Consider the following 12,585-nt stretch of genomic DNA (forward strand, 5'->3'; position numbering starts at 1 on the left):
TCATTATTTGCTTAGAGATGGGGGTCTCACTGTGTTGTCCAGGCTGGAGAGCAGTGGCACAGAGTTTTGACCTGCTCTGTTTCTGACCCCTGGGCCAGCTCACCTCTGCTTAGACAATTTGGTGGTTCCCCACTCCCAGGAGGTCACCATATTGATGCTAAACTTAGTGTGGACACCTGATAGATCGGCATAGTGTACTACAGAGCCCAGGACTCCTGAGGGCAAGTGATCCTCCCGCCTCAGCCTCTCAAGTAACTGGGACTACAGGTGTGTGCTGCCATGTGTGGCGAGGGTGTACTTTTGACTAGATTACATTTTAGCTATTTACGGTATAATTATAGCAAACTTTTATCACTATCAATAAACATATACTGAGGACAAATACGATACAAGGCTAAATGTGGCCTAAAGAAAGGAGTCTAAATCACAGGTTTTTATCCTCAAAGAGCTTACTCTATTCAACTGAACAGATACGGCACACCCAGCAAAACAAAAAAGACACATGTTAAGCACATGGGTTTGGATTAAATGATGTAGGAATTTATTAAGATTTTGTAGTTGAAGAGATAGATAGAACTTAAAAGTATAATAAAAAAACAGATAATGTTCAAGGTCAAAACAAATTTATCAAGGTCAATTACGCAGTTTTTATAGTAGACATTAGTGGATGTTAGCAGCCCAAATAAAATCATAACTGAAACAAATGACGTAATTACACGTCATGAAAGTTTTTGGTTGCTGAATGTAGGACCCTGTATTTGGCTATGTGAGCTTTAGAAAGTCCTTTAACTGTGCTGAGGCTTGATTTCTAACGTATAAAATGGGTTTTTTCACTCTGCCTATGTCACAGGGCTGTTAAAAGTTTCAAATGAGACTCTCTACTTCTATCATGCAAAATACCATATATTTGTATTAGGGATTTCGTTTTGAAGTAATAGTCTCTCTAATTTTAATAAAAAGTTCTAAGCCAAGAGACAACCTATAGTCACCAATAAAAGTAATCTGCCCCACTCTTGGGCAGGCATAAAAGTTATTAAATATGTGATTATGAAGCTTGATATTATCCATGACTGTAATTTCTATTACTTTTACAAAAATCAAACCAGGGATTTTGGTCTGTCTCATTTTCTGTGTACTATCCAGTATCTAGAAGAAAAATCACTGTCATGTTTTTGATGCGTTTTATGTCACATAGATACCACGTGGATGACCATATTAATAGACAAAGGCAGTAGGAACAGAATTTGGTAATATATGCTTTAAATAAAGGTAGGGTGGAATAAGGATGAGGGTAGAGAGAGCTGGATCACAATTTCTCAAAGTGTGACAAGACTATATTCAGGCCCCACCCCAGGCTCACACACTCTATCTCTGAATGTTAACAAGGACTCTGCATTGAAAATCCCCGCTCCACACTCCCATGGGGACTCCTGTGCACTTTTAACTTTGAGAGGACAGCACTCTTGAGTGAAAATCCAAGTGCCCAGTGTTGTTTGTAATCGATTTGGTCACCTACAGAATACCTCCCCCTTCACCTCAATTACCTCAAGGATCTCTGTATCACCCCAGTGTGTGTGTGTGAGAGCTTTGAATTTTAGACCCATCAGTCTGAAAGGCAGAGTATAACAAGAAGTAAGTCCAAAATGCACAGGCAGACTTCAAGGAGGAATCACCCAAGAAAAGAAATACCTGCATTCTGGTTCCCTCCTCTCTTCCTTTCAACACCCGCGGGCAAATAACTCATCAATCCCAGGAATCCAAACCTCCCTCCTTCTCAGGGGGCTGGGTGGACTGGAGACAGGCTTATTTCACAGCTGAGACTGGGGCTACCCATCTCCCAATTCTCCAGGAGAACTAGGATATTTGTCTCCCAACTCAGTTAACTGTTAATACAGTATGTTACATAAGCCCCTTGGATAAAAAACAAGGATTGAGGGGGAAATATTAGATAAAGGAATTTTCTTTTACACTTCATGGTATAACAAATAGAAGTTTGCTAAGAGTTTCAAATACTGAATATATACTCGACCCCACACTTCCTCCCCAGTTTCCCCATAACCCTTGCAGAAAATCAGCAAGATGCTGTTTAAAAACACCAAAAAACCATTGAAATAAAAATGATATCTAGGCCAGAGTTCACAAATTGGCAGGCCTGCAGGGTGATTTTGCCCAGAGAAGTTTTGTTTAGTCTGCAGAGAGGTGTTGTTTTTAATTTGAATTAGTTGCCAACTTAAAAAAAAAAAATCTACAATTTTTACATAAAAAACCAAGTAACCAAATTCTTCTGCACAAGTACAGGTTGTTAGTACAAGGTAACAATTGCCAAAAGTTCAGCGGCAGCTGTGTCCTCCAGATGAGTCCCCGGTGGCAATAGAGGCCCACTCCCGAGCCAGCCCCCAACAACCCCGTCAGTGCTCACCCCTTGAGCCCTGTGTAACACAGGCATTCGTGTTCCTTGGCCTAACCAAGGAATAAACAGCAACCAGCCATATTTTGCCGTTCTTAATGGTGACTTTCAGAGCAAAACGGGAAGGGGATCAGAACCAGACAAATGGACCTTATTTTTTCCCCTGCATTTCATCTAGAAATAAAATGACCTCCAAGTAAATACTGGTAGGCATCTGGAATGGACCAGGCCTGGGAAAGGTATACTCATATATTCTTCCCACTCCTGCCCCATTGTGGCCCCCACACCGATCCACCTAACACAAGATAGATAGATATGAAATACCATGGCCACCATCTTGCATCCTTTGGTAATATTGTTGACAACTACCCCCTGTGGTTATCTCCTTATCCCAGAGAAACTTGAAATAAAGACAGGCCCCCAAGCACATCTTCTATAAAAGAAGGCCACAAGCATCCGAGATTCTAGAATACCACAGATAAAGAGGTCAGGTTTGGAGTGTGCAGAGAAGGTTCCCTTCACACACTTTTTTGACAAATGAATGACTCTGGACAAGTTACTCCTGATGCCTCAATGTCTGTAGAAATGTAAAAACCACCTGCAGTGTAACCAGGAGATTTCTATCTCAAAAGCAGATGTACAAATAAGGTCCTTAGCTAATCTCCTACTGTTAAAACATGTTAAAATCAGATAAGTAATATTACCTTGTATAAATCAGCAATTGTCCCTTATATGTAAGTGAAATGGTAATAACTGAAGTTCAATTCTATTAATAGTAGGCAGCATCCAATGAGGAGTCAGGAACCTGCCCTCAGTGAGGGACAAGACTATCCTGGCAAGTCATTCTTCTTCTAGTTCTGTGAGAGGGGAGAATACCAGTTACCTCTCCCTTACCTACTTTATAAAGATGTCGTAGTCCATCAACCATCTGGAGTACCTTGGGAACAGGGTGGTATATAAACAGTCATATTCGTATTATCGTTAGTCTTGCCTCACAAGCTGCCTCAACGTAATGATAACTTTTTAGGAACCTGGTAAATAAGACAAACTGCTTCCCCTCTCCCAGTGAGAAAGGATAGGGGTGAGGGAGGCAATTTAGGAAGAAGCCCAGATCAACACCCACCTCTGTTCTGATGGATACTGGTTTTCAGGCATCATCTTTGGCATCTGCAGGGGCTGATGTGGTGGTCGGGGGACCGCAAATGTTTGCTGCTGTGGTCCAGGCTCTGGAAGCGAATGGGGGGCGGGGGCAGGGCCCACACCTTGAACTGGGCCAGCTGCAGGGGCGTGCGCTGAGGTGGGCAGAGTTGCCTGAGGTGGGGGAAATAGGGGATTCTGATGGGTGGGTGAGAGGGGGGTTGTAGGAGGGGTTAATGGCTTGAACCCAGAGGGAGGCTTCCTATCATAGGCACTGTAAACAGAAAAAGAGAAGGAACCATTAAGCTGAAATGAAGCCATTAGCATGGTTACCAGGTCCAGCAGAAAGCTAGTTTGCAGCCCATTGTTGCCAGGAAATAACAGCATTAACATAGTTAAATCGCTCGTAGCCCCGAGGGGATATTTGTACCTCTGAAAAGTGACAAACACACTGCGTCACAGGGACTTGTTTAACACTTCTAGTGATTTTTCTCAAGGATAATTTTAGCCTCTGCTTCCGGTTTCCTTTTTCCCTCCTTCTAAAAGAATTCTCCGTGTATGCCTGTGTAGGGTGGGTGGGTGAGGGGAGAATGTATGTTTGCCAGGTGTTCTCTGGTCCCCTCTCCCAACTATTTCCAGGGTTCCCAGGAATTAGTCAGAATATGTGTTGAAGGTCCATTTGTGCTGTGACATCATTTGAATTAACAACTCTTCTCCTCCCCCTTTCAGGCAAATCTATGTTTATCTTCTAGAGCAAAGAATGATTTAAAATTAAAGCTTCATTCCTGGGGCCTGGATATTCTTAAGTAAAGGGCACAAGCTTCAAGACTTTTTCATATATTCTGATTTGGAGATTACTTCTCTGGTGCTTAAAGTTCACATTAACATACGCTAGACATGAAGAAGTATATATTACCTGCCTCAAAGCCACAGATCAAATATCCCAGGATGGAGACTCTTTCCCTGGAAGGACTGGGTACCCTATGAACTTAGTGCTCTGTAGAGCCACAAGGTTTTTAATGGTTTTCTTCTGTGTGCAGTACAATGATCCCAAGGGGACTAGACTACACCCGGAGGATGACACTGCCATGAAAGAAGGATATGTTTTACCACAGGGTCTGCTGGGTAAGTAACACTGGGAAGGAACATTCAGCTTGATGGCTACTTCCGAGCCTTTCTGGGCAGCCTCTCTTCGACTCCTCTTGCCCACTTACCAATAGTTGTAGAGGCACTTTTCTCCATAGTTAGCACCAAGAGCCTGCTCATGGCTACAAGACGACAGCTCAGAGGAGGGGCTGTGCAGCTCCCGTTTGATCTTGGTTGGAGGTGGGGCATGAAGCACCACTGAAATCAGAAGAGGGATGAGAGGGGAATAGAGAGAGAACAGCTGATTAACAGGGAGCACAATGCTTCCTTCTGCAAACCTTCTAACTAGCTGATTGTTCTTGGAACTCATGTCAAGTCACATGTCAGAAAAAGCAAAACGCTTAAACACACAATCTCCCATCTAAAGCCAATTAAATTCTTCAAAGTCAGAAAAAGTATCATCATCTGATACTTTTAATTAGCCAAGTCTTTTTTCCCAAATTTTTTTGGTCATGGGTCTTGCTTTCCAGAAGCTGCAAAATCCTTAAAAACCTTGCAGGTAATGGCTCTCCACCAAAAATGCAAGTGGCTGCAGACATGAAGAATTTTGTTTCCAAAAAGGACAAAACAACCAAAAATGTGTTGGTAGACATTACCAACACATTTAAGCTTATCAAAGGCTTAAAATTGCTGTGGCAAATATATTTCTTATTCAGATGCATATTTACAAATTAAATATAGAATTTTTAAAAAGTCCTTTCTCAAGTAACTTTAAATATCAGCTCTCAGCAAGAAATACTCAACTTTAGAGGCATTCCAAAAATTTTAAAAGCAAAGGAATAAAACAACAGACCAATCCACCACCTACGAAAGGCTAATGAACACAGAAAGCAGAAAGCCTGGCTACCTTTGTGCTTACAACATCTGCTCCAGGCCTGTCTCAGTGACCGACCAGCAAGGGTAGGTTTGCGTAACCAGTCCTTTCGTAGATGGTGCAGTGAATTTTGCTGAATTCATGGAATAAATACATGGAGCTACTGCTTTTGGCTTGGAAGCCAACTACATATACCACATAGGATTCTGAGAGGGCAGAGTAACAAGAATTTTTCAAATCAAGGTGATTTACATGTAGTGGCCAAAATAAACCCAAAGAACAAAAAACCGAGTTTGCCTTTTCTGTCTTCTCTAGGAGCTAAATTGTTGCAGAGACAGCATTTTATCCAAAGTGGAAAGATGCATTTTGCGCTATAAGGGCTGCCTTCTAGTTGAGCTAGAATGGTTACTCCTTGTCTAGCTACCTTGGAAGGTGGGGAAGGAGAGCAAGTTAAGCTTCTATGCTGGCCACTGTATCAAAGGTCTCATTAAATAGCTAACTACAGTCAGTGGTCTGGTGACCCAGTAACATTTTCATTTTGACTCAATGTTTACTCCTAAAACATCTTTAGGAGTTACTTCTTAGTAATTATACTAGGTAGAACTGGCTAAACAAATCATCACTTTTCTCTCTCTTTTTTTTTTTTTTTTTTTTTGAGACGGAGTCTTACTCTGTCACCCAGGCTGGTGTGCAATGGCGCGATCACTGCAACCTCTGCCTCCTGGGTTCAAACGATTCTCCTGCCTCAGCCTGCTGAGTAGCTGGGATTACAGGCGCCCGCCACCATGCCCAGCTAATTTTTGTATTTTTAGTAAAGACAGGGTTTCACCATGTTGGCCAGGCTGGTCTCGAACTAATGACTTCGTGATCCGCCCACCTCGGCCTCCCAAAGTGCTCGGATTACAGGCGTGAGCCACCGCACTTGGCCTAAACAATCATCTCTTTTCTATTAATATCTGATAAGACCGAACTATCTTCCAGCCAACTGGCCTCTCAGGTGCCTCTATAATCCCAAATTCTGAACTCAGGATTGAATACGAGACAGATGACTCTATCACAGATGACAAGGTTATAAAGCAATGTTGCTGCAAAGTCTTGCCAGTGACTGACTGGAAAGGGACAGGTTTTCATAATTCTTTTCTTATATAATGCCAACTGCTTTTCCTGAATACATAAAATAAGTTGAGAACTAGCAGATTATATTTAGAAGTCATTAGAGTTTCTCTCGTGATTTTTTGATGGTGACATCATGGCAGCCAACACTCAATTGTTATCAACTGTTTCAGATATTCAGACACAGAAAATAGCGAAGCTTGTTTGAATGTTGCTAGTAAATGAGAATTTGACACAGAAATCCCTTCTTCCAACACAGTAGATAGTCTGGCAGTTCTCAGCACTGCCCCGTGGTCACTGCCCTTCCTCTCACCAGTCTTCTGCTATAAAAGTTTTGGCAAAATAATGAGGAAAGGTAATGATGACCCAATTTAAACAAACGCTACATGTCCTTGAAACGTCTACTTTTCTTGCTTTATCTAAAGACAATCATTTGCAATCACCACTTTACCTAAGTTTGGAAAGAAAACAATTAGGGTATTATTCAATGGTCTGATTTCAGGTTTTAGAAGTGTCTTGACATTGTCACAATATTATTATAAGTTACCAATTTTGCTGACAAGTCTAACACCAGAGTGTAAGCCAAAGTTGCCCAGAAAGAAACATTTTGTATTTGTTTCAGGAACTGCACGTATCTAAAAGGATCTAAGCTGCCAGCGAATTCTGATGTCTTGATTTCTTCAAATCCGGACAGTACTTAGTATGTACCACATGATTTTGGCTCTAAATTATATAGTACCTTCTACCCCAAAACGTCTTATATGTGGAATAGTATATTCTTTATACAAAGGGGGAGTTCAAAAAGTATTTTTGTGAACAAATGGATTATATTCCAATTTGTTCTTAACCGTGAAGGCAGGGACCACATCTACCCTACAAGGCTGGGTACAATGTTAGTTACATATACTTTCCCCACAGGACAAAACATGGCAGGAACGAGAATGGAAAGTTTCACAGATCTACACTGACAGGAAAGCCACGAGGGGCCCTGTGAGTGGTGAGGAACAAGGCTCAGCTCCTCAAAGGTCTGTGGGACTAGAGGATGTGTGAAGGAGCCTAATTCTGGCATGTGTTAGTCAGAGATAGTGGTGTATTTAAAGCAGGAACTCAGAAGCCAAGGAATGCTCCTTGCTTTCAGTCTGTTTCTTCATTTGTAAAATGAGGTATGCGATGCAGCCTTGAGAAATAAAGAAAAGGGCACAGCACCTTGCAGATGGTGCTATGATGTTGTGTAATTATACCCTGTGCTTTCAAAAATAGTATTTACCTTTGCACAGCTGACTTGCTAAATGATGACAGAGACCCAGGACTATAAAGGATGGCAACAAATTGGAATTGAAAAGGGATCATAAACTCTTGAGGAAGTTTGAAAAGAAATGCTAAAAAAAAAAAAAAAAGTTGACATTTGAGCTAATAAACATCTTCTGCAATTAGAAACTTTGAGTTTAAACTCAGAATTGTAGAAGAGGGGCCCACAAAGTCAATGGTGCCCTGAAAATAATTCCTGCTGAATGTGGACTACCTTCTTTGTCATGAAGATCTTTCTTTCCTTCCTTCCTTCCTTCCTTCCTTCCTTCCTTCATTCATTCATTCATTCATTCACAGAGTATCTTCGATGGGCCAGGTATTCTGGATGTCGGGGGTGTATGATGCTAAGCAAAACAGACATGGTTGGCCTGCATAATTTAGTGAGGCATCTGACTTTTAGCATCTTCTCAACGATGCAATCAGAGATAGATTAGGGCCTCAGTATGCTGAATTCAAGCCCTTACATTTATAGATAAGGATCCTGAGGCCCAATGGAACTAAAGGGCTTAGGGGTGCTGCTGTTCGAGGGGAGAAGAGGCAAGGGCCTCCGCACTGTCATTTTAGTCATCTTCTACCACACTGACAGAAATGGGAGATACTCTACTCGCTCACTTTGTACATTAAAAATAGAAGGCATAAACCTTTTTTTCAACTAAACAAAAATACCACTTACACCTGTTTAACAGAAAATGCTCTAGAACAAAGGAAAAATGGATGAGAAGAATTAATACCTCTGGAAAAACACAAAGAAGGCTGACCAAGAAAGAGGCAGCCAGCCGACCCCTTACCATTTCCTTTATGCCTAGTTGCTCTTACATACCTCATTTCATTCAATCTTCCCAATTCAATGAGAAAGCTATTAATGCTTCCATTGTCTTCATTTTACGAACACGAAAACAAGGCTCAAAGTCACTTGCCACGTCTCACAGCTGGTCAGTGGCCAGGATTCCTACCTATGCAGTTCTTAGTCTTTTCATTATATTGGCTCCCAGAAGGAATCTGAGAGAAAAAAGACCAATCAAAGAGGGAATAAAAGATAAAGAGAAAGAGAGAAGGAAGACAATATGGGAGAAGACAACAGAAGGATACTTTTTTCCAGCTCTCGGGGATGTATCCTCATGTTTACCCTACACTCCCCAGTGCGAGCCACACCTCATACCCCTAAATCCACTCAAGGACTTACGCCTTTGTCTGGCTCTAGGATACCAAAATTAACCAGGATCTCTATTTCACCTCCATTGTCACAAGCAATGCCATCTCTGACTCCAGTAGCCTTCATTTTTTTTTTTTTTTTTTTTGAGACAGAGTTTCGCCCTTGTTGCCCAGGCTGGAGTGCAATGGTGCAATCTCGGCTCACTGCAACCTCCGCCTCCCGGGTTCAAGTGATTCTCCTATCTCAGCCTCCCAAGTAGCTGAGATTACAGGCATGCACCACCACTCCTGGCTAATTTTTTGTATTTTTAGTAGAGATGGGGTTTCACCATGTTGGTCAGGCTGGTCTCAAACTCCTGACCTCAGGTGATCCGCCTGCCTCGGCCTCCCAAAGTGCTGGGATTACAGGCATGAGCCACCGTACCTGGCAGCCTTCACTTTTTGTAATCCTTGCCTCCCATTCTAGCATTCCATCTAAAAGATCTCTCTCTCCCTTCTATAGTCGAGCTGATCAAAACGTTCTGCTCATTCAGACAGCTGCCAGCACTTCAGAAGACCTGGCATCTTCTATAGCCAGTCACTACCACCCAGACTTCGCACTGCAGCCATGGATGCCATCTCTCTCCCCAGAAGCCCTGCCCCGCCCTGCAATTGCTTCTGGACAATTGTCTTACTACCACCACTGAGGCAGGAAGATCTTGAGTGAGCTGTCTGGACCCCTATTTGACTATAAGAACTCTGCTAAGGATCTATGCACAAATATATATGACAGTCTTAGCTCATCAGGGGTAGAAAAAAGAAGGGCAGCTAGCTGATAAGATGTAATTAAGTCCATATCTGTGGGTATGCACAATCAAGTACATGTATTGCCTTGCAGACAACCATAACACCATTTTAAATTTAGATGTGATGCTCACAAGTCAACCAATTTCATAGTTGCTTTTCTTATTAGACTACGGAACTCCTTAGATTTTTCTATCTGACACAGGGATCAAAATCCAAGCCTGGTCCTAGCCAATGCAATAAGGCAAGAAGAATAAACACAAGGCAAATTAGAAAGAAGGAAAGAAAGCTGTCATTATTAACAGATGGCCTGGTTAGGTACATAGAAAATATAAAAATATCCACAAAGTATAAGAATCAGTAAGCAAGGTCATTGGCTATGAGGTCAACATGTAAAAAAACTTTCAGTATAAAGTAACTAAAACAATGTGAAATTAAAAGCATACACAATATCAACAAAATCATCAAATACCTAGGAAAGCGTCTAATAAAAGACATATAAGATGTCTACACTGGGCCAGGCATGGTGGCTTATGCCTGTAATCCCAGCACTTTGGGAGGCTAAGGCAGGGCAGATCGCTTGAGCCCAGGAGTTTGAGCCCAGCCTGGGCAACATAACAAATTCCTGTCTCTACAAAAAGATACCAAAAAAAAAAAAAAAAAAAAAAAAAAAAATTCAGCCAGGACTGTGGTGTGCACCTGGGGTCCCAGCTATGAGGTAGGGTGAGGTGGGAGGGTCACTTGAGCCCGGGAGGCTGAGGCTACTGTGAGCTGTGATCATGCCACTGCACTCCAGACTGGGCAACAGAGTGAGACCCTGTCTCAAGAAAAAACAAAGAAAAAAGATGCCTACACTGAAAACCAGAAAACACTAAGAAAAATTAAAGAACTCTCAATAAATGGAAGGATAGATCATGCTCGTGGATTGGAAAGCTTAACATTATAAAGATATCAATTCTTCCCAAATTTATCTATAGGTTCAATGCAACCCCCAACAAAATCTTAGCATTACACAGAAGGGAGAATGAAGAAATTGCAATTATGCTTAACAACATGGATGAATCTCACAAATATGCTGAGCTAAAAGAAGCCAGACACAAAAGGGTACATGCCATATAAGTCCATTTATATAAAGTTCAAAAAAAGACAAAACTAATCTATGGTGTTTGAAAGTCAGGAGCGAGGTTACTCTCGAGGGTGTGGTGCCTGTTAAGGGGGCACAGGAGTCTCCTTATAGTCTGATAAGTTCCGTTTTCTGATCTAAATGCTTATACCGTTTGTGAGAATTCATCATGCAGCTGTACTCTTGTGATTTCTGTACGTTACTTCAATTAAATTTCTACTTTTTAAAAAAGCAGCCTGGTCCTCATCAAATAGCACCACAGAGTTAATACTAAGATATATCAAATTTTAGAAAATCTTTCTTCTGTGATGGTCTAGAAACAGTCTTCCAAAGAAACAACTCAGTTGTTTTAAAATAGAAAAAATAAACTGGTCCATTCAAGAGAAATAATAATTCCCTCTGCTGACAAAAGCTGTTTACTGCCCACAAGTACAGGCCTGTGGACTGTTCAAGGCGGCCACCCCATGCCTGTGCTAACGGTAAACTTCACTATTACAGCCCCAAGGATCAAGACGTAGGAAAACACTTTCGTTGAATGTTATGATGAGCAACAGTTCCATTCAAAAGGATTTTTTTATTTTTTATTTTTTTTTAGAAAGACGAAACCCATCTTGTCTAATAAGGCTTTCTTTGGTGTTTCATAATCATCAAAGTTTCAATTTGCTACAGACTTTGTTGTGAATACATAAAACATTTATGTAGCTGCTGAGTGTTAAAGAAATTGCCAATTAGTTACCCTGCGGTCTGAAGGGAAGAAGGACTAAGCCCATCCAGATTTCTCCTACTTCACACACAGGCTTTGACCGCCTTCCAGCAGTTGCCATCCTTCAGGTTCTGTTTTGGGGTTTTCCTTGTCCCTTCTTCAGTTTCATTTACCTTCATCTGGGCCAGACTCATCTTTCCCAAATCAGCTGTGCAGGCCTGACCTCCAGGTCACACTCAATTGTCATTATCCTCTTAGTTCACATGGAAAGTTGTGTCTCATGACAGAAGCTGACCAGAGCACTGACACGTGCTTCTGAATGGCGTGTCCATGAGGCTGCAGCTCAGGGGGCTGGCCTAGGTCTCCAGAGCCTCCCATTACACTTGAACAAATATGATGTGGAATGTACACAAACAGTAATGGCCATATACTGCTCAGGGTTCCAGAGCCACCATCCTGAAATGAAGGCCTTCTCCTAAGTCTCCTGGCCACCAGCTTTGGGTCACTGCTCCTCTCTGTGACCACTGCCATCTCACTTCCTTTCCCTCTAGAGGAAGAATTACATACTGCATAGTCCAAGAATGGGGGTGGGAGGGGAGAGAAGTCCGAGACACCTGCCCATACTATTAATATTCTATGATTGTGGGAGTGAATAGAACACAGGGACAGAAGGTAGAGGAAAAGATGATCAAGAAGAGGGACATGGAAAAATAACAAGGACACTGGCAAAACAGAACCGAAAAACCCACCAGGGAAGAGCAGGTATGACCTCTTTTTCCCTGATTTACCCTTAACTTGTCTGAGTACTCCACTGGCAAAGACCAGAGGGCTTTAAGTCACAGGAGGGAGTGTACCTTGTGCTTCCAACATAGTGCTGCCTACTCTTAGCTCTTGCCTTT

General features: G+C 42.0%; 1 protein-coding gene across 2 annotated transcripts in view; it reads right to left on the reverse strand.

Annotated features, from left to right (window-relative positions):
• ETV5 (ETS variant transcription factor 5) overlaps positions 1–12,585 on the reverse strand; it is a 62,796-nt gene that overhangs the window by 29,933 nt on the left and 20,278 nt on the right. For both annotated transcript variants that reach the window (XM_004038157.5, XM_055380974.2), the window contains exons 6-7: positions 4,759–4,888; positions 3,531–3,818 (exon numbers count right to left, since the gene is read on the reverse strand). In XM_004038157.5, coding sequence (XP_004038205.1) covers positions 3,531–3,818; positions 4,759–4,888 — 418 coding nt within the window. The remainder of the gene's footprint in view (positions 1–3,530; positions 3,819–4,758; positions 4,889–12,585) is intronic.

The sequence above is a fragment of the Gorilla gorilla genome, chromosome 2, assembly GCF_029281585.2.
Source record: "Gorilla gorilla gorilla isolate KB3781 chromosome 2, NHGRI_mGorGor1-v2.1_pri, whole genome shotgun sequence".
Taxonomy (NCBI): Eukaryota; Metazoa; Chordata; class Mammalia; order Primates; family Hominidae; genus Gorilla; species Gorilla gorilla.